This window comes from Diaphorina citri, unplaced genomic scaffold, assembly GCF_000475195.1.
Source record: "Diaphorina citri unplaced genomic scaffold, Diaci psyllid genome assembly version 1.1 scaffold2349, whole genome shotgun sequence".
Classification (NCBI taxonomy): Eukaryota; Metazoa; Arthropoda; class Insecta; order Hemiptera; family Psyllidae; genus Diaphorina; species Diaphorina citri.
In genome coordinates this window covers 1-23622 of record NW_007379773.1, presented here as the reverse complement: position 1 = coordinate 23622, position 23622 = coordinate 1, and the positions used below count along the sequence as shown (strand labels likewise).

At 37.1% G+C, this 23622-nt stretch overlaps 1 protein-coding gene and 1 long non-coding RNA gene across 2 annotated transcripts in view; both read left to right on the top strand.

Annotated features, from left to right (window-relative positions):
- Positions 1 to 21296, top strand: part of LOC103518764 (cilia- and flagella-associated protein 52) — a 23974-nt gene extending 2678 nt beyond the window's left edge. Inside the window, exons 2-13 of the mRNA XM_026830480.1 lie at positions 358 to 557; positions 3832 to 4009; positions 4941 to 5128; positions 7486 to 7720; positions 7995 to 8141; positions 8960 to 9250; positions 10218 to 10381; positions 10592 to 10746; positions 11525 to 11759; positions 12857 to 13062; positions 20042 to 20196; positions 20991 to 21296. Coding sequence (XP_026686281.1) covers positions 358 to 557; positions 3832 to 4009; positions 4941 to 5128; positions 7486 to 7720; positions 7995 to 8141; positions 8960 to 9250; positions 10218 to 10381; positions 10592 to 10746; positions 11525 to 11759; positions 12857 to 13062; positions 20042 to 20196; positions 20991 to 21181 — 2345 coding nt within the window. The 3' untranslated portion in view covers positions 21182 to 21296. The remainder of the gene's footprint in view (positions 1 to 357; positions 558 to 3831; positions 4010 to 4940; positions 5129 to 7485; positions 7721 to 7994; positions 8142 to 8959; positions 9251 to 10217; positions 10382 to 10591; positions 10747 to 11524; positions 11760 to 12856; positions 13063 to 20041; positions 20197 to 20990) is intronic.
- LOC113471368 lies at positions 14611 to 19951 on the top strand. Its single transcript, XR_003394096.1, has 2 exons — positions 14611 to 14841; positions 19907 to 19951. It is a non-coding gene; the product is annotated as an uncharacterized LOC113471368 (long non-coding RNA).
- Positions 21297 to 23622: the final 2326 nt, after the last annotated feature.

Here is a 23622-nt window from a genome sequence, read left to right as displayed (position 1 = left end):
AAAAAAAAAAAAAAAAAAAAAAAAAAAAAAAAAAAACGGGTTCTAAGTGGGTAGAAACCGGATTCGATCTGGGTTACGGAGGGACATTTATACGGTTTCTACCCGGATAGAATCGGGATAGAATCTTTAAAGTGCTATTTTTACAAATTTCATCTCAAAATGACTACCCAAGTAACCAAAATACATGGGAACAAAAATAAAATCCTGGTACAAAAAAGAAGATAGGATCGTCCTTTTCTCATTTTGAGATGTTATTTTGTAACAGTTTTGCTTCAGCACTTAGAAGTTTAAATGAATAGGTGATGATACAATGAATATACCTATGATTATTTAGCGGTGTGTTTTTATTTTTGCCAGGATCTGCGGCCGGGGGTCTCAAGTTACATCCAGATGGTGTGCACGTCATTTACTCCCTGGGTATCAAACTCATCGTACTCAACTGGAACACGGGTACTCAGAGATTCCTGGAGGGGCATACTAACAATGTAACCACCATTGATGTGAGCAAGAGTGGCAAGTATGTGGCATCAGGACAGGTCAATTATATGGTGTTCAAGGTAACTAATTAACTATACAATACCTACCTCATATTCTAATAAAAAATAACAATACTGTTACGTGGGCGTGGGCGTGAACGGGTTCCGAAAAGATTAGGATTAGTGAAAACACTTGCGAGTTCGTAAATTTATAACTAATTTTAACAAGTTTATTAGGTTCACTAAAAAGCACACAGACACTAAGTACAATCACTATTACTAGTTACAATCGCAAAACACTATCACTGAAAACACTTAGGTACCTACTTTACTGTCACTTATAGCGGGACTAACACTTAGATATCGCGCTAGAAAACTCATTATCACAGTATCACTGTACTAATCGCTTACGCGGAACTATCGCTTAGAAACACAGGTCTCACGTCTGACTGGTGGGTACCTATCCCCATTATCCCCAACATTTGAGTTTTTCCCCCTCTCTGAGCGTCTTTGTTGTTGAGTATTTTAAGATAGGAAATTTTTGGTCGAAAATTGGCCGCCGTAGGCGGCTCAGGCTCGGGACTTAGAAAATTTTTCATTTTTTTTAATAATTTTTCATTTTTATTTTTTCAAATACGTATTCCGCAAATGTAATAGAAAGTCGTGTGATGTTCACACCAGATTTTTTTAAAGAGGTTTGACAGAGGGAACTGTAACTGCTATGGTCTTATCGTCCCGAAATCGAAGAGAGGAGGAAGACAGGATAGGAGAAAGCCAGCCGTTCCGAGAACGAACATTATCCCATCAGGATAAAATCGGCCCCGGGCGGGAATCGAACCCGCATAATATTTACACTTTGATCATAATTTGAATAGGATTTTCATTTGAAAATTTAGAAATACAAAATAGAAGTTGTTCGCCTGTGATTGATTCCATCTCCAACCAACAAATTGGCTACCTACAGACTACAGAGTGAGAAATTAATGTCCTCCGCATTCTGGTGCATTATTCTCCTAGTTCAAATTGAACATAATTATACTATAATTGCGCAAAGAAACTATTTCATTATTAATTTTTACCGTTCCAAAGTTTTAGGCAAATTGAACATAATTATACTATAATTGCGCAAAGAAACTATTTCATTATTAATTTTTACCGTTCCAAAGTTTTAGGTTTTTTTTTTTTTTAATTACTTTTAATGTATTGGTATTTTTCAAAGTGATTTTAGTGTACTTGTGTGTGTTGTGTCAACAAATTGAAGACTTTTAGGAGGTGAATCTCGTTAGTTATTAGGTCATGGATGCTTTGTCTTCAAGTGACGCATCTGATGCTGTGGGGGAGACTCCTGGTGAGGATATTCGAGAAATTGAAATTCAAGACTTGAAACTTCTGCGTATCGTTCCCTTCTTTTATCCCACGAAATAATTCTCTAGAACGCGAAAAAAACTTTTGCAAATGATCAACTTTCTGGGAATTATAGGGTTAGGTTTAGGGTTGGGACATCGACATCGATGTTTTGAAAACATCGATACATCGGAACAAAAACATCGATGTTCCCTTCTTTTATCCCACGAAATAATTCTCTAGAACGCGAAAAAAACTTTTGCAAATGATCAACTTTCTGGGAATTATAGGGTTAGGTTGAACGCGAAAAGAACTTTCACTAATGATCAACTTTCTGGGAATTATAGGGTTAGGTACTTAGGTAGTACATATCAAGATCTTTCACAAATGATCAACTTTTTGTGTTATTGGTTTTAGTATAGGAATCAAAAACGTATACATAAAAAGGACTTCATGATTATTTGCGTGAAATTAGGAAAACAGGGGAGTGTTCCCCCCCCCATTAAATGTTCGTACTTTTAAGCTATGAAAAGTTAATAGAAAAGACCATAGTCTCCTTCATATATGTAAAATGATAAAAGGAAGGTGCCAATCCATGAAGAGCATGGATGATGGAAATTAGTACCCTACACGCCTTACACTTGAATTTAGACCACGCTACGCCACTGAAGGGGGGATATTATGAACACGCTGTAGCTATATGTGGAAGTTAAATGTTCGTACTTTTAAGCTATGAAAAGTTAATAGAAAAGACCATAGTCTCCTTCATATATGTAAAATGATAAAAGGAAGGGGGGATATTATGAACACGCTGTAGGTATATGTGGAAGTTTGTCTCACGTCTGACTGGTGGGTACCTATCCCCATTATCCCCAACATTTGAGTTTTTCCCCCTCTCTGAGCGTCTGTTTCTACTTTCTATTACTACAGTATAGCGAGCTATACTAGTAATGAAAGTATTGCAATCGGTCCAAATTTTCAAAATCGGGAAATGGGTGGAAATATCCGTTTTGGGATCCCCTGATTCCAAAAAAGTGGTTTTTAGCCCATGGTCTGTACGTACGTATGTGTGTACTACAGGTTTAAATGGGAAAAGGTGGTATACAAAATATCTTAAGAACGGTTTGTCCTAGAGCGATGAAATTTGGTATGCTACCCGGTATGGTCCAAGGACGCGACTGTAACAATTTGGTAAAAATCGGACAGTCACTCATCCAGATATCAACCAAAGGCAATGTTGCTTCAAACTTCGGACTTGATTTATTTTATTATTATTTTTTTTTCCCAAATACGTATTCCGCAAATGTAATAGAAAGTCGTGTGATGTTCACACCAGATATATTAAAATCGGACAGTCACTCATCCAGATATCAACCAAAGGCAATGTTGCTTCAAACTTCGGACTTGATTTATTTTATTATTATTTTTTTTCCCAAATACGTATTCCGCAAATGTAATAGAAAGTCGTGTGATGTTCACACCAGATATACTGAGCGTCTTTGTTGTTGTTGTTCCAACTCTAGGAATGCTGCTGCTTCAATAGGGTCCGTCCAGAGTGATTCAGGTGTTAGGTTGGTGAGATTCGCCGTGCATTCAAACAGGTGCCGAACTGTGTGAACAGCTGTTTTGCAGAGAGGACATTTGTCATCTTCCATTGGGTTTATGGGGGGGCTTTGTAACTCTGGAGGGCGTCTTTAACTTTCGAAGCTATACCTACATTACCTACCTAGCTAATACCTACTCTAGACTTCGCGTTTTGCAACATTATTAACAATACCTTTAATAAATGTAACTATACTAGATACTAGAAGATATGTATAACGGACAAAAGCCAAAATAAATATATACCTACCTTATGAAAAGAGGCCTTTCCTTTCAAAATCTCAAATTGAACCAAGATGTCAGGAAAATCACAAGAGGACTCAGACCCAATTCATAGCAATCAAACATTTCGGATTCCATTTTTTTTCTTCTCTTGACCTAGCAGCCTAATTTAATTTTACTTTTTCAGGCATTTGTCTGCTTGTGGGACTTTGCCTCTGGAGATTTACTCATCAAGCATGATTCGCACAAGGTCCGGGTGGAAAGTGTCATTTTCTCGAGTTGTGAATCATTTCTTTTCTCCCTAGGAGGGCAAGATGATGGACAGATTGTCGTGTTCAACATTAAAACTGAATCAGCCATATGTGGTAATCTTCTTTTTCGGGGTTTTCTAAAGCACAGTGAGTTAGGCTTTAAAAATTGGAATAATGACTGGTGATGGTGTTACCAGATATATTTTTTTTTTCGAGGATTTAAGTAAAACTAAAACTTTACCCATAATAATAATGTTGTATAGGTACCTAATTTTCTGATCACGCTTTTCTGCTTCGCCATTTAGGTAGCTATTCCTAGTCACATTGACCTCATTCAACCAGAGTGGGGTCCGGAATATCCAGGAGTAGCATGTAATGACTAGAGCCCGGATTTTATGCAGCGAAAAAAGGCCGAAATATGCAGTTGCATATGCAAGCGAAACCCCTAAAATATGCAAAAAGATGCAGGAAAACGCCAAAATATGCACACTATTTTAAAAATTAAAATATGCAACCTATTTTTGGCTAAATAAATACCAATTTAGAGCATTTTATTTTTATTTTTTTTTTTTAATGAAACAAAATCGGACAGTCACTCATCCAGATATCAACCAAAGGCAATGTTGCTTCAAACTTCGGACTTGATTTATTTTATTATTATTTGTTTAGAGCAGGAAAAATAAGGAAGAACTGAATTTTTCTTTTTCTTCTACGATTTCTAGATACCGAGATAAATCGATTAAAAAAATATCGGTAAATCGTGAAGTTTGACGTCACGGCATACGCTCCCGTAGGTGATGACGTCATAATTCAAGACTCCCGCTTTGTTTGTTTGTGCGCAAGCGTTTCTACGCATTTTGACGTGAAATCGGACGTTACACATATTTGAACTCTTTCATTAGAACGGAAAATGAAAATTGAATTTTCGACCTTTTACAGTAATTTTTTGGGAGTTTTGACTTCAGATTTGGATTTTTCCCAACTTTTACATAGGAATCAACCATTTATTTATAATTTTTACCCATTTGCAACTCCTCCATTCAAGGTGGATCATTATCAAGCGTGGCATCGGGGGTTGCTAAAACATTGAAGGGTGCTAATATGCGAGGTCAATGCTTCTTGTCTGGAGGAGAGGGACATCTGAAAACTTGGACCGTTGATCCTGTTAGGCGAGTCTTCACAGAGCTCAATGTTAACCTCGGCAAAATCAGACGAATTATTACTTGTATTCAGGTGAGTTACAATAGCTACTAAATTATTAATTTATTACTAGTGGTTCTGTGACTGTAGACCTCACTCGGATTCTTTTGCCTAAGCTGAGACTTTAACAATAACGTCCGCTCATATCGACAATTTTATTGTTGTTTACCTTGGTAGACAAATTTAGGATTTAGAAAAATGTCCTGCTTTGAAAAAATATCTTCTGGGTGATCCTACGTATGAATGGGTAACCCTACGTAATACATAATTATCTATCAAAAATCAAAATTACGTAATACATAATTACCTGAGCGCACGGCAGTGCGCCAGGCCAAGTTCCAGTAAGCACGCCCGTGTATCTTTACACGCGATTCGGCAGGTTTTTTTCTCACCTTCATATAGATCGGATTCCTCTAAAGATAAACTTTTGAAATTCAGGGCACATATTTAGGTAAGGTATATAAACATACCTTGAACATACCTTTGAGCTCATACCAAGTAGTTCCGTAGTTGAAACTGAGAGAAGGTTGAAGGAATTAAGATTCATAGGGCACGAAAAACTGGGAATGCAGACTGGCTGACTGGCCTTTATTTTCTGATCTCACCACTTTTATAGGCCGACATTTTATAAACTGGGAATGCAGACTGGCTGACTGGCCTTTATTTTCTGATCTCACCACTTTTATAGGCCGACATTTTATAGGTGGTGGTGGTGGTGTTGTTGTTGTTGTTGTTGTTGTTGTTGTTGTTGTTGTTGTTGTTGTTGTTGTTGTTGTTGGCGTTGTTCTTGTTGTGGTTTATCATTTTTGTCAGATGTCAACATCTACTACCATATCATTTTTGATAGGTACGTACTTAACTAAGTCTTTAATCAGTAAAAGTCTTTAATCAGTAAAATAGCGGTCGAAGATGTCAACATCTACTACCATATCATTTTTGATAGGTACGTACTTAACTAATAAGTCTTTAATCAGTAAAATTGTTGTTGTTGTTGTTATTGTTGGCGTTGTTGTTGGCGTTGTTCTTGTTGTTTTTGTTTGTGTTGTTGTTGGTGGTGGTGTTGGTGGTAATGTTGGTGGTGGTGGTGTTGTTGTTGTTGTTGTTCTTGTTCTTGTTGGCGTTGTTCTTGTTGTGGTTTATCATTTTTGTCAGATGTCAACATCTACTACCATATCATTTTTGATAGGTACGTACTTAACTAATAAGTCTTTAATCAGTAAAATTGTTGTTGTTGTTGTTGTTGGCGTTGTTCTTGTTGTTTTTGTTTGTGTTGTTGTTGGTGGTGGTGTTGGTGTCGGTGGTGTTGGTGGTAATGTTGGTGGTGGTGGTGTTGTTGTTGTTGTTGTTGTTCTTGTTCTTGTTGGCGTTGTTCTGTTAATAAAAACTGACATTTGGGGGGTTTTAGGTATGGTTTTGGGGGGGTCTACTCTCATAACTTTTTCGATATCTCTAACCGTTTGGTGAAAACCGCCAAAAAGCGGTTATTTCCGCCTGTGGGCGGCGCCCAGTGCAACTTTTGCCGAATTTCAGATTTTTCCCTTTATTTACTTATCAAGATCTATCATCCTGCCTAATTTCAAGTTTCTACTACATCGGGAAGTGCCTCAATATTTTGAGTGATGAGTGAATGAGTAAAAAAATTGCGATTTTTGCGCCTCTATTCTCCGGAACTACTTGGTATTAAAAGCTCAAATTTTCAAGGTATGTTTTTATGTACCTTACCTAATGTGCCCTGAATTTCAAAAGTTTATCTTTAGAGGAATCCGATCTATGAAGGTGAGAAAAACCTGCCGAATCGGTTCGTGTAAATGTAAAGATACACAGGCGTGCTTACTGGAACTTGGCCTGGCGCACTGCCGTGCGCTCAGATAAGCATCATTCAGTAGGATAAGGAAAGTCGTGTGATGTTCACACCAGATTTTTTTTTTAAATCTGTTGTTTTAAAAAAGGTCAACCTTTCTTTAAATCTTTTGAGTGATTGTTAAATAAAACCTGTTCTCTGTCCTTTTAATTACGTAAGACATATGAATTACATTCATATGTACCTTCGCTTTGTCTCAGCTTGGGCAAAAGGATCTGAGGGAGGTCTACAAATTGTAGTTGGAAAAATTGTACTTTCTACAATTCACAGAACTACTGAACTACTAGTAAATACATAATATGTATATTTGTATATCTGTTATCTATTATCAGCTGATCCAATCATATCTGGTTGGATCATGATAAGGCAACTGATGTCGCGGCAGGATTACACGATGCGTGCATCGTGCGGACCAGGAAAAATTGTACTTTCTACAATTCACAGAACTACTGAACTACTAGTAAATACATAATATGTATATTTGTATATCTGTTATCTATTAGAAAGTTTGCTAATTTCACTCCCCCAGACTACTCCAAATGATGAGTTCGCCTATTGTGGAACAACCTCGGGTGACATTCTAAAACTCAACCTGAACTATCCATCCGATCTGAGTAAAGTCGAGTCGGACACTGCTGCAGTACTCATGGGTTGCTATGGAAAACTCATCAAGAAGAAAGTGTCGACTAAATTGAAGGATGTGAATGCTGAGGATGTTAGTCTCTATAGTGCGGGTGTGACGGCGTTATACTTGCTTAAAGACGGTGAGAGAAGAATGCATGTTATTCTGTGGTCGAGTGGGTATTACATTAGGCTCGCACTTGCAATTGCAATGCTGTAATATCCACAAATCTTCTGAAAAGGCTGAGGCTGAAATCCAAAAAGGAATTGGACGGGTGCCCTCTTGATCTTATTTCCTCTACTTTGGGTCGTTCTGTAAATGGGACCGCGTCTGGTCCCCAGTACGGGATACACACCCTTCCAAATTCAAACAGAGGGCAATAATAAATTATTCAATGTAAGTATTCTTTATTTCAGGAAGACTTCTAGTCGGTTCTGGATTAGGACTTGTTGATTTGGTACACGAGCGAAATATCAATGTCAACACCATAGTGACCAAACAACAAACGAAACTCACCAAACCCACAGTGCCCATGTTAATTCAAGAGAAGTGTGTGTTTACCAGTATGTACACAATACTCAATGTTTAATTATACATAATTATAACAGACACTCAAACTCAACCCCTCAGAGGAGAGGTGTACACAATACTCAATGTTTAATTATACATAATTATAACAGACACTCAAACTCAACCCCTCAGAGGAGAGGGAAACACGCGAAGACCGAAGGATACGAAAACGAAACGTTACACAGATATTACAATAAAATAAAAAAATATATACCGAATTTGTCACAAAATATACCTACAATATACATACCACAAATATACCTACAATAAGTGCACCATCAGTAATCCTACAATCAAAGTCAACCGTAGGTATATGGGACCCCCTACTGGCGGGCATTTACAAGAGGAAAACAGCTGAGAGAAACACAACAATGAATATATTTTGGGGACTGGACCGAATTCGATTACTTCCTTAACCCCCAAGCCCCAGTATAGAACAGTTAATACTAAAAGAAACTGAATATATTTTGGGGACTGGACCGAATTCGATTACTTCCTTAACCCCCAAGCCCCAGTATAGAACAGTTAATACTAAAAGAAACTTACCTACTAGGCTTGTAATATTCATAGCACCACAACTGATTAGTGTCATGAACTCTATTGTTGTTACCCAGGGCCGTATCTTGTACTGTGGCCCACAGTCCACAAAGGAGGGGGGAGGGGGCTGGCCGGGCCCCTACAAACCCAAATTTTCGGATTCTGACGTACAGTAAAGGAGAAAAATGAAGCTCGAGGGGGGGAAGGCGGGGGCGTCGACCCACCCCTAAATACGGCCCTATAACCATAACTTGCGTATGTTCCTATTTCTTAGACTCTGGCATCTCTTCTCTTCAATACAACCCTGTCAATAACAAGGTCTTCGTTGGCACTGTTAACTGCGAGATCTTCCTCATCGACATGAACTCTGGTTTTACTTTGACTCTAGTCAATACTTGTCACACTTCGGCCATCTATGACCTTCAGTTCCCCGTCAACTTCTCGTCCGTGTTTGCCACTTGCAGTAAAAACGATATCCGGATTTGGAGCGTCCGCACGTTGAATGAATTGCTTCGCATCTCTGTCATGAACATGATTTGTGCCTGCATTGTTTTTACCTATGATGGTGAGTGTTCGATGAGGTGGCTCAAACCATCAACAAAAGACTTAATAAAGATTATTGCAAAATAACTTAAGAAGAAGAAGAAGAGGAAGAAGAAGAAGAAGAAGAAGAAGAAGAAAATTACCTATACCTATATAATATATCTACCTAGTTCTAGTACACCTACCTATTCGTCCTTTTTCCACGGTGTTGCTCATTTAATATTTTGTGAAAGTTGCTCATTTGTGAGAGTTTTTTTTCTATGCTATCTAATCCTAACACAATTTGAGAGTTGTTCAGGATCTCAAGCTGAATAACCTGGTTCGTTTCACCCTGGATTAAAGAGTACGTGCTTTCTTTTTTTGGAAAAAAAAACTGTTTCGTCTACCTTTTTTTATATACAGGGTATTCCAGAATTTATGCTTAAATTGTTTTTCTCGGAACCTGTTTGAAATTTCAAAAAAAAAAAAAAAAAAAAAACGAAAATTTTTTTTTTTTATTTATGAACACAAAGAAGATTGATTGAACATTCAAAAATTCAATTTGTGGGCATTTTTTTCTCTTCTCTAATTTTTAATTTATAATCTGGTTAAAACACCCATATAAGTTCTACCAAATAGTAGTAGAACCTGTGTTTGGCTGTTTTCTCCCATCCTACGACTGTTCTTTCTCCTATCCTGTTTTTCATTTCTCTTCCATTTCGGGACGATAAGACCACAGCAGTTAGAGCTCCCTCTATCAAACCTTTTAAAAAAGAACAAACAAAAAAGTAGATAGGTAGCTTGATATTTGATGTAGGCTGAGAGACCTTGCCCAGTGAACCTGTGTCAATTGTTCGGCCATGCCTTTTCTACAAGTTTGGCCATGCCTCGGGATAAACTAGCGGGATTCCGGAGCGAAGCGACGGAATTCAGCTAGTATTGTATATGTATAGATTCCTAACAACCCTTCTGTCCATTAGTAGTTTGAAATGTTTTTCCTTCATCTGCAGGTAAAGCGATTCTCAGCGGATGGAATGACGGTTTTATTCGTTGTTTCACACCCCAGTCTGGTAAGCTCAAGTTCATCATTCCGAATGCACACAACAGAGGTGTCACTGCTTTAGCTATTACACAAGACGGTACCAGACTCCTGAGTGGAGGCGGAGAAGGTCAGGTAAGTATAGTATAAAATTCTAATTTATACCTAAGCAAAACTATCCACAATCTATGTAGGTAGGAGATAGGTAGGTATTATATTATCCTGATGCATCAAATAATTAACGTAAGACACATGTAGGAAAGCTATCTAGGTATTTTATAGGTGACGAAATCTGAAATGTGTTTGGATGTTGAGAACAAATTAAGAAAAATTTCTCTGTCTTAGGTCCGAATTTGGAAGCTGACACGGGAGTCTCAAAGCTTGCAATGTGTCCTCAAAGAACACACAAGTAGCGTGTCTGTCATTCAAATCAAATCAGATTCCAAAGAGGCCATGTCGGCTAGTACAGACGGGACTTGCGTCCTTTGGGACTTAATCAAGTATGTCGGTATTTCCTATGTATGTATATACAGGATTTTATTTTTATCTGATTTAATTTTATGTACAGGCAATAGCCAGCCCTGAAAAATATTAGTAATAGTTTGTTATTAGGTTTGAATTTGAACATTTTAGCTCATTCCATCATGAAGGTAGCTGGTAAGCTGGCTCGTCTAAAACTTGTTCTTAGAGCCATTTCACACTGAGCGGATTTCTACCGCGCGGATTCCGCTCTCGCGGTTTTTTTCCGCCTAGTCAATGGGTGTTTAATGAGTCCTTTCACACACAGCGGTATTCTAGTGAAATTTGCGCGTTTTCCCTGCGGGTCCGCTGGACACCCGCAGAAATTTAGACCCGCGATCGCGGTTTTTTCCCACTGCAGTAGTAATCATATTAGAAGTGTTGTGATGTAAGGAATATTGATAATAATTTTTAATTTCTTGAAGTGTTACCTACGTAAATGTAAATTGTTTTTATACCGCTGTGTGTGAAAGAAATGGCGGATTTTGCAGGCGGTAAAAGTCCGCGCGGTAAAAATCCGCTCAGTGTGAAATGAGCCTTAGGGATTCGTTGGTCAGTTCATGTTTATAGTCCCCCCTTATTGTTACGGGCCGCTAGCTAATAGGGTTGAGGGTTCACATTTATTTACACAAGGCACATCTTCTATTTCTATCACTTTACTTGTTTACTTCATTTTACAATATTGTTACCTAGGTACCTACTTGGTCCTCATGTTACCTAAGGATGTAAATAATTTCTCTCATACTCTTGCTTGTACAGAAGTACCCGACTGATTATTATGATTCTTCCGTCAATGATCATGTCTGCCGCTTATCACCCGTCCGAAGTGCAACTAATCACTTGCTCTACCAATAAAATGATTGATTATTGGGAAACGTGTGATGGGTCGATAATCCGCTCGCTAGAAGGATCCGATGTAGCTGCTGTCAATTGTGTGGATTTTGTTGATGATGGGAAATATTTCTTAACGGGAGGAGCTGACCAGATTGTCAAGGTATGTGCTTGCGTTTTTCACAAATCTATATAAATAAAATTGTAGATTTGCCTGTACATTGCTTAGAATAGTGAAATTATAAGTTATTCTTACTCCTTATGCATCCACGATTCCAAAAATCATATTAGAAAAATTTCTGTCTGTCTGCATGTATGTGTGTGTGTATGTCTGTCTGTTACGCTAAATAGACCTTTGGTTGTCCTCTTTTCACGAGAAAACGGCTTAAAATTATCACATTTCATCCTGATTCAAAATGGCGGCGGTTCAAAGTTATGCCTATTATGCTGCTCTGTGGGAGATGTCACAGGGAGCGCGTATCGCGACCGTGTGTGTGTATGACTGTAGTGGATGTGTGGTGTGTGTGTGTGTGGTGGGTGGGTTTGTGATGGGTGTGTTGTGGGTGTGGGTGTGGTTGGTGTGTGTGTGGGTGTGGTTGGTGTGTGTGTGGGTGTGTGTGTGATGGGTGTGGTGTGTGTGTGGTGGGATGGGTGTGTGTGTGTGGTGGGATGTGTGTGATGGGTGTGTGTGTGTGGTGGGATGTGTGTGATGGGTGTATGTGTGGTGGGATGTGTATGATGGGTGTGTGTGTGTGGTGGGATGTGTGTGATGGGTGTGGTGTGTGTGATGGGTGTGGTGTGTGTGGTGGGATGTGTGTGATGGGTGTGGTGTGTGTGGTGGATGTGGTGTGTGGTGGTGGGTGTATGATGGATGTGGTGTGTGTGTGTGGGGGTGTGTTTGTGTGTGTGTGGTGGTCCCGTACAAAGGACGGGTCAACCACTAGTAAAGAACTATAACTGAACACTCTGCCTAAAACCTTTAAGAAGAAGAAGAAGAGGAAGAAGAAGAAGAAGAAGAAGAAGAAGAAGAAGAAGAAGAGGAAGAAGAAGAAGAAGAAGAAGAAGAAGAAAATTACCTATACCTATACAGGGTGGTTCGTGATTTGCGAACCAGGCTTATATCTCAGAAACGGCTGGGAATTAAGGAATGAAATAAACGGCATCATGTAGATGAAATTTTGATGATTAAAATTAAAACCTTTATTATTATTATTATTACCTTGGTTTCTAATTTTCTAAATATCTTCTCTGTTCTCCTAGATGTGGATGTACAGGGAAGGTGTCCCATGCTTTGTGGGTATAGGACATGCAGCTTCCATCACCAAAATCAAAATAAGTCCAGATAAAAAGGTCATTGTTAGTGTCAGCGCGGACGGTGGAATTTTCCTCTGGACGTTTCCAGAGTTGGAAGACGACGTTGGTGACAGTCGAAGCTTATCGTCGAAAATTTCAAGGTCAACAGCTAGGTAAGAAAAAACAATACATGAGTACTAACTAGATACTTGTAATGTAGGTAGGTACCTTATTGAGTCGACATTCATTTTGTTGTATTATTTTTAATGTCCAAGATATTACGTTTACTGTCAGAGATCTTTAGGTAACTCATTTTAGATAGGTAGGTAGACATGACTATATGAATCTTTGGAATCAGCATAAAATTTTAATTGAAAAAATGTATTCACTCGAAAAAATTTGCTCTACAAAAATTTGCACAAATGTGACAAATCGCGATTTTGTGTGCGTCAGTGACCCCAGATATGATAAACAACGCAGTTTGATGGTGAGTGTTCGATGAGGTGGCTCAAACCATCAACAAAAGACTTAATAAAGATTATTGCAAAATAACTTACACAAGGCACATCTTCTATTTCTATCACTTTACTTGTTTACTTCATTTTACAATATTGTTACCTAGGTACCTACTTGGTCCTCATGTTACCTAAGGATGTAAATAATTTCTCTCATACTCTTGCTTGTACAGAAGTACCCGACTGATTATTATGATTCTTCCGTCAATGATCATGTCTGCCGCTTATCACCCGTCCGAAGTGCAACTAATCACTTGCTCTACCAATAAAATGATTGATTATTGGGAAACGTGTGATGGGTCGATAATCCGCTCGCTAGAAGGATCCGATGTAGCTGCTGTCAATTGTGTGGATTTTGTTGATGATGGGAAATATTTCTTAACGGGAGGAGCTGACCAGATTGTCAAGGTATGTGCTTGCGTTTTTCACAAATCTATATAAATAAAATTGTAGATTTGCCTGTACATTGCTTAGAATAGTGAAATTATAAGTTATTCTTACTCCTTATGCATCCACGATTCCAAAAATCATATTAGAAAAATTTCTGTCTGTCTGCATGTATGTGTGTGTGTATGTCTGTCTGTTACGCTAAATAGACCTTTGGTTGTCCTCTTTTCACGAGAAAACGGCTTAAAATTATCACATTTCATCCTGATTCAAAATGGCGGCGGTTCAAAGTTATGCCTATTATGCTGCTCTGTGGGACATGTCACAGGGAGCGCGTATCGCGACCGTGTGTGTGTATGACTGTAGTGGATGTGTGGTGTGTGTGTGTGTGTGGTGGGTGGGTTTGTGATGGGTGTGTTGTGGGTGTGGGTGTGGTTGGTGTGTGTGTGGGTGTGGTTGGTGTGTGTGTGGGTGTGTGTGTGATGGGTGTGGGGGGGGTGGGGTGGGATGGGTGTGTGTGTGTGGTGGGATGTGTGTGATGGGTGAAAAAAAATTGTCCAAAAAAAAAAAATTTTTTTTTTTTTTTTTTTTTTTTTTTACATAAACCATTTTTATTTATTTATGAACACAAAGAAGATTGATTGAACATTCAAAAATTCAATTTGTGGGCATTTTTTTCTCTTCTCTAATTTTTTATTTATAATCTGGTTAAAACACCCATATAAGTTCTACCAAATAGTAGTAGAACCTGTGTTTGGCTGTTTTCTCCCATCCTACGACTGTTCTTTCTCCTATCCTGTTTTTCATTTCTCTTCCATTTCGGGACGATAAGACCACAGCAGTTAGAGCTCCCTCTATCAAACCTTTTAAAAAAGAACAAACAAAAAAGTAGATAGGTAGCTTGATATTTGATGTAGGCTGAGAGACCTTGCCCAGTGAACCTGTGTCAATTTTTTTTTCGTAAACTTTAAGTTTTAATTAAAAATAGTAATAGTAAAGAAAAGTGAAAAAAGAAAGAACACGAAGATACATCAAGAGATGAATTGATTTGTAAGTTACTCTACTATAAGCCTGAAGTTCAGAAAGGATCAGTATAATTAATTTCAAGAAAAATTGATGGAATAAAATGGGAGAATTGGTAATGGTATCCATTGTCTAGGTAAAAACGTTGGTATAAGTTAGTGATAGGAAGGTACCTATAGGTACGCATCACCTGATAGATACGAGAGCCCGATATTAGATACCTAGGTTAGATAGAAGAATTAAAATCGGATGGAGTAAGTATTGGTCAATGAAAAAGATATTTAAAAGTATGAAAATCAACGAAAAAACAGATGGTGAGTGTTCGATGAGGTGGCTCAAACCATCAACAAAAGACTTAATAAAGATTATTGCAAAATAACTAAATCTAATACTTCTATACGTTATGGATAACGTGTAGAATAACCATGATGTTTGCCAACCTCCGGAACGGAGACGGCACCTCAAGAAAGAAGAAGAAGAAGAAGAAGAAGAAGAAGAAGAAGAAGAAGAAGAAGAAGAAGAAGAAGAAGAAGAAGAAGAAGAAAATTACCTATACCTAACATGATGCCGTTTATTTCATTCCTTAATTCCTAGCCGTTTCTGAGATATAAGCGTGGTTCGCAAATCACGAACCACCCTGTATAATATATCTACCTAGTTCTAGTACACCTACCTATTCGTCCTTTTTCCACGGTGTTGCTCATTTAATATTTTGTGAAAGTTGCTCATTTGTGAGAGTTTTTTTTCTATGCTATCTAATCCTAACACAATTTGAGAGTTGTTCAGGATCTCAAGCTGAATAACCTGGTTCGTTTCACCCTGGATTAAAGAGTACGTGCTTTCTTTTTTTGGAAAAAAAAACTGTTTCGTCTACCTTTTTTTATATACAGTATTACTGTCTACCGCGGCTGTTCTACTACCTAACCTCTTCTGGGCTTTCAAGATAGCAACGAGTGTCCATGATAAAGTAAGTCTAATGACTATATGAATAATATAGAATTTAATTTATCAAGTTTCCATTTATTATTATTACAACATAACAGCAGGAAAGGAAAGGAATGGGTGACACAAGATATGTTATATAAAATGGAAGAGAGAAGAAAGTGGAAAAATGATGTGACAGATCAAGGAAGAAAACAGTATAAGAAACTAAATAACGAATTAAGGAGAGAAACTGACAAAACAAGAGAAAAATGGATGGAAGAGCAATGTGAGAAGATTGAAGAACTTGAAAGATATAGCAAAACTGAAGAAATGTATAGAGTAGTAAAGAATCTAACAAAGAAAAAACCCTGAACAATATCCAAACAAGGAACTTTTCTCTATCAAATAAGGTATAATATAAAAATTAATATTTCGAAATAAGCTCAAAACTGACGAAAAAGAACAGTCTCAAATATTTAAATGGAAAATGCAAGCAAGTGTTTCTTTGTAACTCAAATATGTACAAGTAGATATAAGTAGAATGTAAGTAGATAAGTAATAGAAAGCTAGTAGGAAGAAAAAGAAAGAGAGAGAGGGAGAGAGAGAGGGAAAGAAAGAGAGAAGGAAAGAAAGAAATGTTAATATCAATTTTTTACGAGGCTTCGATTGCCAAACGTATCATTTTAGGATAGAACTTTTTCTATGTACAAGTAGATATAAGTAGAATGTAAGTAGATAAGTAATAGAAAGCTAGTAGGAAGAAAAAGAAAGAGAGAGAGAGAGAGAGAGAGAGAGGGAAAGAAAGAGAGAAGGAAAGAAAGAAATGTTAATATCAATTTCTATGTACAAGTAGATATAAGTAGAATGTAAGTAGATAAGTAATAGAAAGCTAGTAGGAAGAAAAAGAAAGAGAGAGAGAGAGAGAGAGGGAAAGAAAGAGAGAAGGAAAGAAAGAAATGTTAATATCAATTTTTTACGAGGCTTCGATTGCCAAACATATCATTTTAGGATAGAACTTTTTCCTTTGTTATGATACAAGTACCTAAAACAAATTCAAATAGAAAGAAAATAGTATTGCAGGACACTTCGATTGTTAAACTTTACGCTTAAAAATATCTTTTGCAAAAGATATAGGTACCTACATAAACAAATGTGTAAAGGGAAAGAGAGAGAGAGAGAGAGTAAAAAAGTAAAAATATCCTTGATTTATTTCACGATTAGCCAGAAAGTCAGAAGTATACATCATAGATATTTACAAAATTATTTTAAAACACTATGTGAAAAATCTAGCTAAACTCAATTTTAAATGTTTTAAATTCTAAAAAAAACTTTGAATTGTAAAACCTTATATTTAGTTGACTCCACAATTATTGTAATTTTTTGCAGTTTATCTGTAAATAAATGCCCTTGCCCAAGTTGGGTGATTATGGGGCCTATTATTATTATGATCAGAATCCCTAGTATCGAAGCATCGGTGACGTCATTGTTGTGACGTAGGTATCTGTCAGTGATTACTGTGAGTGGAGGTGGATTGCGTTGCGTCATCGTTACCAACTCGAGTGGCGTTCATATCTCGCGCGTACTACTGAGTAGGTAGAGCTTTATCTCTGTAAGTATAGTACTACAGGCAAAGTCAACTTACGAGAGTTCCATCAAGTCTAGTACAGAGGACAACGTACACTCTTTTATGAAGATGGAGAAAATATTGGAAGAGTTGAAGAAAATAAGAGAGGATTTCAATGTGGAGCAACAGGAAACAAGGAAGTTGATAGAAGAAAGGTTTAGTACCGAACAAGCTGAGAAGATTAAGATCAATGAAAAACTAGATAAACAAGATTCAAGAATTAACAAACTGGAAAAAGAAGCTAGGAAAAGAAACGTCATAATCTATGGGATGAATGAAGGACCTCATGAAAGTTTCATGGACTTGAAAAGTAAAATCAACTGGATACTTAATGTAAAAATGGAATTGGGTATTAGAGGAGAAGAAATCGACGAGTTCTTTAGACTAGGTAAAAAGAATGAGGAAAAAAGAAACAGACCAATAATTGTCAAGATGATCAGTAGTTGGAGAAAGTCAGAAATTATGATGAGCAAGAGGAAACTCATTGGTACCAAAATATTTATAGAAAACGACTTGAGCGAAGAAGAAATACTGGAAAAGAGAAATATGATTGCGGAAATGAAAAATCTCAAAGCCAAAGGCCACGAAGCATACATCAAAGGCAAATCACTAGTAGTAAATATGGACAAGTATAAGAAGAATGATGGAGTGGGAGAGGAAAGAAACGGTGGTGCAGTTGGCGGAATCAGTGCGGATGTTGGAGACGGAGTGGGCGCAAGTGCTAGTGCTGAAGGTGATGATGTAATGGAGTCCGAAGAGATCGCGAATACTACAATCTATAAAACACCGATCAATACACCTGGAAAAAGACTATTGTCCCCCGAAAACATCAATGAGATAAGAAAGAATCTAACAAAAGAGAGCGCACTGAAGAAAATAAAAGGAATAAAGCAGCTACATCGTAGATCTTATAGTGATGGACAAAAAACACTAGATGAGATGATAATGAAAAGAACGGAATCTAAGACTGAAGAAAAAAATGATACCTCTAACATCGCCTATGTTAGTATCATACATGATCCAACAAAGGAAAAGGACGATGGAAAAAACGAACCAACATCTAAAACAGTAAAACAAAACCCTCAATAGCAATTCAAAGATACAATGAAAAACGAAACTCGGAACACTGAAAAGAAAAAAACGGAACAGAAAAATGAAACAAACCTCTCAAAAGTACAAAGGTGCAACGATGAAACAACATTGAAGTCACAAAACAATGAACAAACAAATATAGAACATGTATCAGGACTTGAAAAGGGCACAAGGATTAGGAGAAAAACGAACAAAAACATGGAAATAAATATCGGAACACTGAATACAAGAACACTTAGAACAGAAGAGAAACTACAAGAATTAGAATATGCTCTAGAAGACATTACATGGGATATTATCGGACTATCAGAAATAAGAAGAAATGCCGACGTACTAATGGAAAGAAAAAACGGTTATGTTTTGCTACATTCTAGCGCCGAAAGAAGTATGTTTGGAACAGGGGGAGTTCTTTAATTTTAATATATTTTTTTTTCTTATAATTTTTATAACCCTATATCACGTTGAATACACACAGCTTAAAAAAAAAAAAAAAATAAAATAAAATATTTTTTAATTGCAAGTGAAAACAGGTCACGTCGCGCGACGAATGTCGCGCGATTTTGTCGGGGAGTGCTTTGTCACGTCGCGCGACAAATGTTGCAAGTGAAAACAGGTCACGTCACGTTGGTGAAAACGCACCTTAAGAGACCATGACATTGACTAAAATCTAACCACAATAATAATATTATAACCATAACAATGTTTGAAATGAATAAACTGTGACGAAGGGGTGTAATAATTACTATTATCTATGTACCTAAGTACTTACCTACCTGTATAGTAAAATCACCATATCACCAAAACGACCATAACATAGATAACACTCATCATAATCATAACTAGAATCTAATCTAATCTAAATCATGATTTATTTGTGGTGAAGCTGAGAGTTTCTTCACAATTTTTGTGGGTATCACAGCATTACTAAAGTACCTAAAACAAATTCAAATAGAAAGAAAATAGTATTGCAGGACACTTCGATTGTTAAACTTTACGCTTAAAAATATCTTTTGCAAAAGATATAGGTACGTAAACAAATGTGTAAAAGGAAAGAGAGAGAGAGAGAGAGAGAGAGAGAGAGAGAGAGAGAGAGAGAGAGAGAGAGAGAGAGAGAGAGAGAGTTAAATTTGAGATACCTACGCCTTTCCATTATGCCTCCATTTAATTTCAATAAATTATACTTTCAATAGAGAACAGAAACAGTAGTGTACTAATATTTCTTTTCCATTTGATTCAGACAAATTGGTAATTTTATTGTTAACACAACAGCTGAATCATGAAAGTGACCTATTTAAAACTCCTTTGAATTGTAAAACCTTATATTTAGTTGACTCCACAATTATTGTAATTTTTTGCAGTTTATCAGTTTATCTGTAAATAAATGCCCTTGCCCAAGTTGGGTGATTATGGGGCCTATTATTATTATTATTATTATGTACATACATATTTCAGCATATCAGAGGTATCTAGGAAACCATACCACATCAAGTTGAACAAGAATGTCACATTTATCTGTAAATAAATGCCCTTGCCCAAGTTGGGTGATTATGGGGCCTATTATTATTATTATGTACATACATATTTCAGCATATCAGAGGTATCTAGGAAACCATACCACATCAAGTTGAACAAGAATGTCACATCGAGCTCTTCGTTGCCCCGAAATAGCAATATGGAGAAAATCAATAATATCTGTCTGGATCAGAATGTCCAATCTGAAATCAGCGAGGATCAAGTAGGAGGTAAGAGGTGATTTATCTTTAACTAGACTTCGAGTGAGATAGTTTTAAAGTTCTCCACCAAGTTAGTAACTAGCCCCAAAAGATAGGAAATCTTGTTTGAGCCCCACTCAGTGGCGTATATGTAGATGTACTTTTTCTTGGGTCAGCCCGCCAGTGGCCCTGCTTATAAAATATAAAATGACCCAAGATTAAATTTGAGATACCTACGCCTTTCCATTATGCCTCCATTTAATTTCAATAAATTATACTTTCAATAGAGAACAGAAACAGTAGTGTACCAATATTTCTTTTCCATTTGATTCAGACAAATTGGTAATTTTATTGTTAACACAACAGCTGAATCATGAAAGTGACCTATTTAAAACTCAAATCACCTTTCAGAATGATTATTATTATTATTATTATTATTATATTTTGTTTGTGATTCCCCTATCAGAGAAACAACATGGGCTTTATTTTTAAAATAGCCATAGCTCCGGCCCTGGTTATGGGATGTTGAACTCAAAGCTCAAACTTTTACTAAAATACTGAATTTTTCAAAGTCTTTGTTATGATGTGTTAAAAGTTGGAGGTTCTTATTTAATATTTCACAGTTGACCCCCTGGGGCCGGCCCCGCTTGTTAAAAACTTGAAGACTATTAGAAAAAGTTAGTTTTCCCCTCAAAATAAAAAAAAGTACGTTTTTTTATATCTTTTCAAATTCCAATCGTTACTCGAGATATTCAAGGTGACTCCTTTTTTTAAAAATAATTCTGTATAAGTGGGTATCCACCTGTGACTTGGTCTCTTTTCAGGTGGTTTACAGAAATGTTTAGATATTAAGTCTAACGCCGCCGCCAGTACCAAATCCAAATCAACATCTTCCCTTAGCAGCATTAAACCAGGTAAGGCTGAGAAGATCACCTTGAGTTTAAGAACCAAAGTTTCTGAGTTTATTGCCCAAGGGAGGAGAAGGGGGGGGGGAAGGAAAATTTCACATACTTGATCCTATTCCCTATACACAATAATTAATTACTCCATACATATATTGACGATTGACGCATTAAACTTCTCACCCAGCCTGAACCATTAGAGTAAACAGTAAACACATTCTATGTTATTGTTGCACTTAAGGAAAATTTCACATACTTGATCCTATTCCCTATACACAATAATTAATAATTACTCGATATATTGACGATTGACGCATTAAACTTCTCACCCAGCCTGAACCATTAGAGTAAACAGTAAACACATTCTATGTTATTGTTGCACTTATTTATATTTGATGAAATGTCTATGGTCTAGCTCTGGACCAGGCTATAAGGAACTACGGTGAATAACATACATAAGGGTTATTTTTTCCGAATCAAACGAATCCATCGAATCTTCCTATGAACCTAGATTCTATAAGGAACTACGGTGAATAACATACATAAGGGTTATTTTTTCCGAATCAAACGAATCCATCGAATCTTCCTATGAACCTAGATTCATTACAAAGAAAAAAAAAATCCCATAGAGTCATTAGAGTTAGAGATAAAATTCCCAGAAGAGCAAAGAAGTTTACAGGGCCAGTCATATTTATCACAGCACACAGCACAGACAGCCTTCTATTCCCTTTCTTATGAACGAGCCTGTCTAAAGGTGGGTTTTCACCAACGCGACTTTTGCCGCGCGACAAAGTCGCATAGTGGAAACGTGTCGCGCGACTCTTCATTTTAGTTTGTTCCTTATTATGTATGAGTGGGACTGTGGGAGTGCTTTAATTTTAATATATTTTTTTTTCTTATAATTTTTATAAAAATACGAGAAAAATTAAAATTACATTGTTCACTTGGTCAGATTCATATTGACAGCTCAGAAATGAAAAAAAATAGTTTCTATATTTTCCTCTGTTCTTTTTTTTTTAAGAGGTTTGACAGAGGGAACTGTAACTGCTATGGTCTTATCGTCCCGAAATCGAAGAGAGAAGGAAGACAGAATAGGAGAAAGCCAGCCGTTCCGAGAACGAACATTATCCCATCAGGATAAAATCCGCCCCGGGCGGGAATCGAACCCGCGGCCTAGCGCTTACAAGGCAGACGCGCTACCAACTAAGCTAACTAGGCTGGCTCTTCTGTTCTATTTGGATACTAATCGCGTTCATTTGCCATCGACCAGTTTCGATTGATTTTTAGTTGCTATTGCTACAATATACACTGGAATGCAAAAAATTTAGGACAGTTCTCATTGAACACTGTTACAGCCATCTTAAAGTCAATCTGTTCCAAATTTTCTGCACGTCAGTGTATTGAAATTACAATGTAAAAGAAACTCGGAAATACACATTGCGCTTGCGCTTGCGTAATCAGGAGGAGTTTAGGATCCACTATGGCACTATGCATATGAATTTTAGGAAAGCACTAAAAGGAATTCCTAATACGACGAGTACGACTGTGCATTCGGCCCTTTAGTGTTAGTCTTGAGTTAGTTTTGTGGGAGTTCAGTAAGTTCAGTTAGCGACTTATCCTGTGCGTTAAGTTCTGCGATTGAGCGTTTAGTTCCGCGTTTTTAGTCCGTCCTTCCTTTATCATTACAATAGTAATAAAAAGGTATAAGGGACGGACTATTGTATTCGAACTTATTGTTACAACTAGGTATGTACGTTCAGTTACGGTTTTTTATTTCACTATTTTACACCTAACTGTGGGGAAATACATAGGTACTTCTCAAATACGCTTCCACAAATCCACACCACTCTGTCATCCACTCTATTTCCCCACACCATTGTCCTCACGAGGCTGAGTGCACCTCGAAATCCAAGATCCATTTTCCTATGTTGTTTATTTTCTTCTGCTTTAATACTAATGGCGTCTGTTTGTTCGTCATAGGCCACTTTCGATTTTTCACCTATCAAACTGTTCAAAAAAAGTTTTTCTGCTACTAACAACTTAATTTTGTTATCAATTAATTGACAATTCTCATGATTTTCAAATATTTACTCATATGAAAGAAGAAAAAATTAAAAAAATTACACCGCAAAAATTTTTCAGTTACGTTATGTACTTCTCGAGATATGCGCATTTTAACGCGAGCGAAAGATGTGGCAACAGTGCATGACTAGCGATACGTCATTCCATAGTAACCATAGTTAGGCGAGTACTGCGAGTAGGTATACCTACTATACGCCTATACGCATGTGATTCTAGCGCACTTGTTACATACCTTATCCTATAGGAAGGAAAGTAATGTAATCGGGTCAAATTTTCGATGGTCAGAGCATGACTAGCGATACGTCATTCCATAGTAACCATAGTTAGGCGAGTACTGCGAGTAGGTATACCTACTATACGTATACGCATGTGATTCTAGCGCACTTGTTACATACCTTATCCTATAGGAAGGAAAGTAATGTAATCGGGTCAAATTTTCGATGGTCAGTTTTTAATGAAAAAAACACGTTTT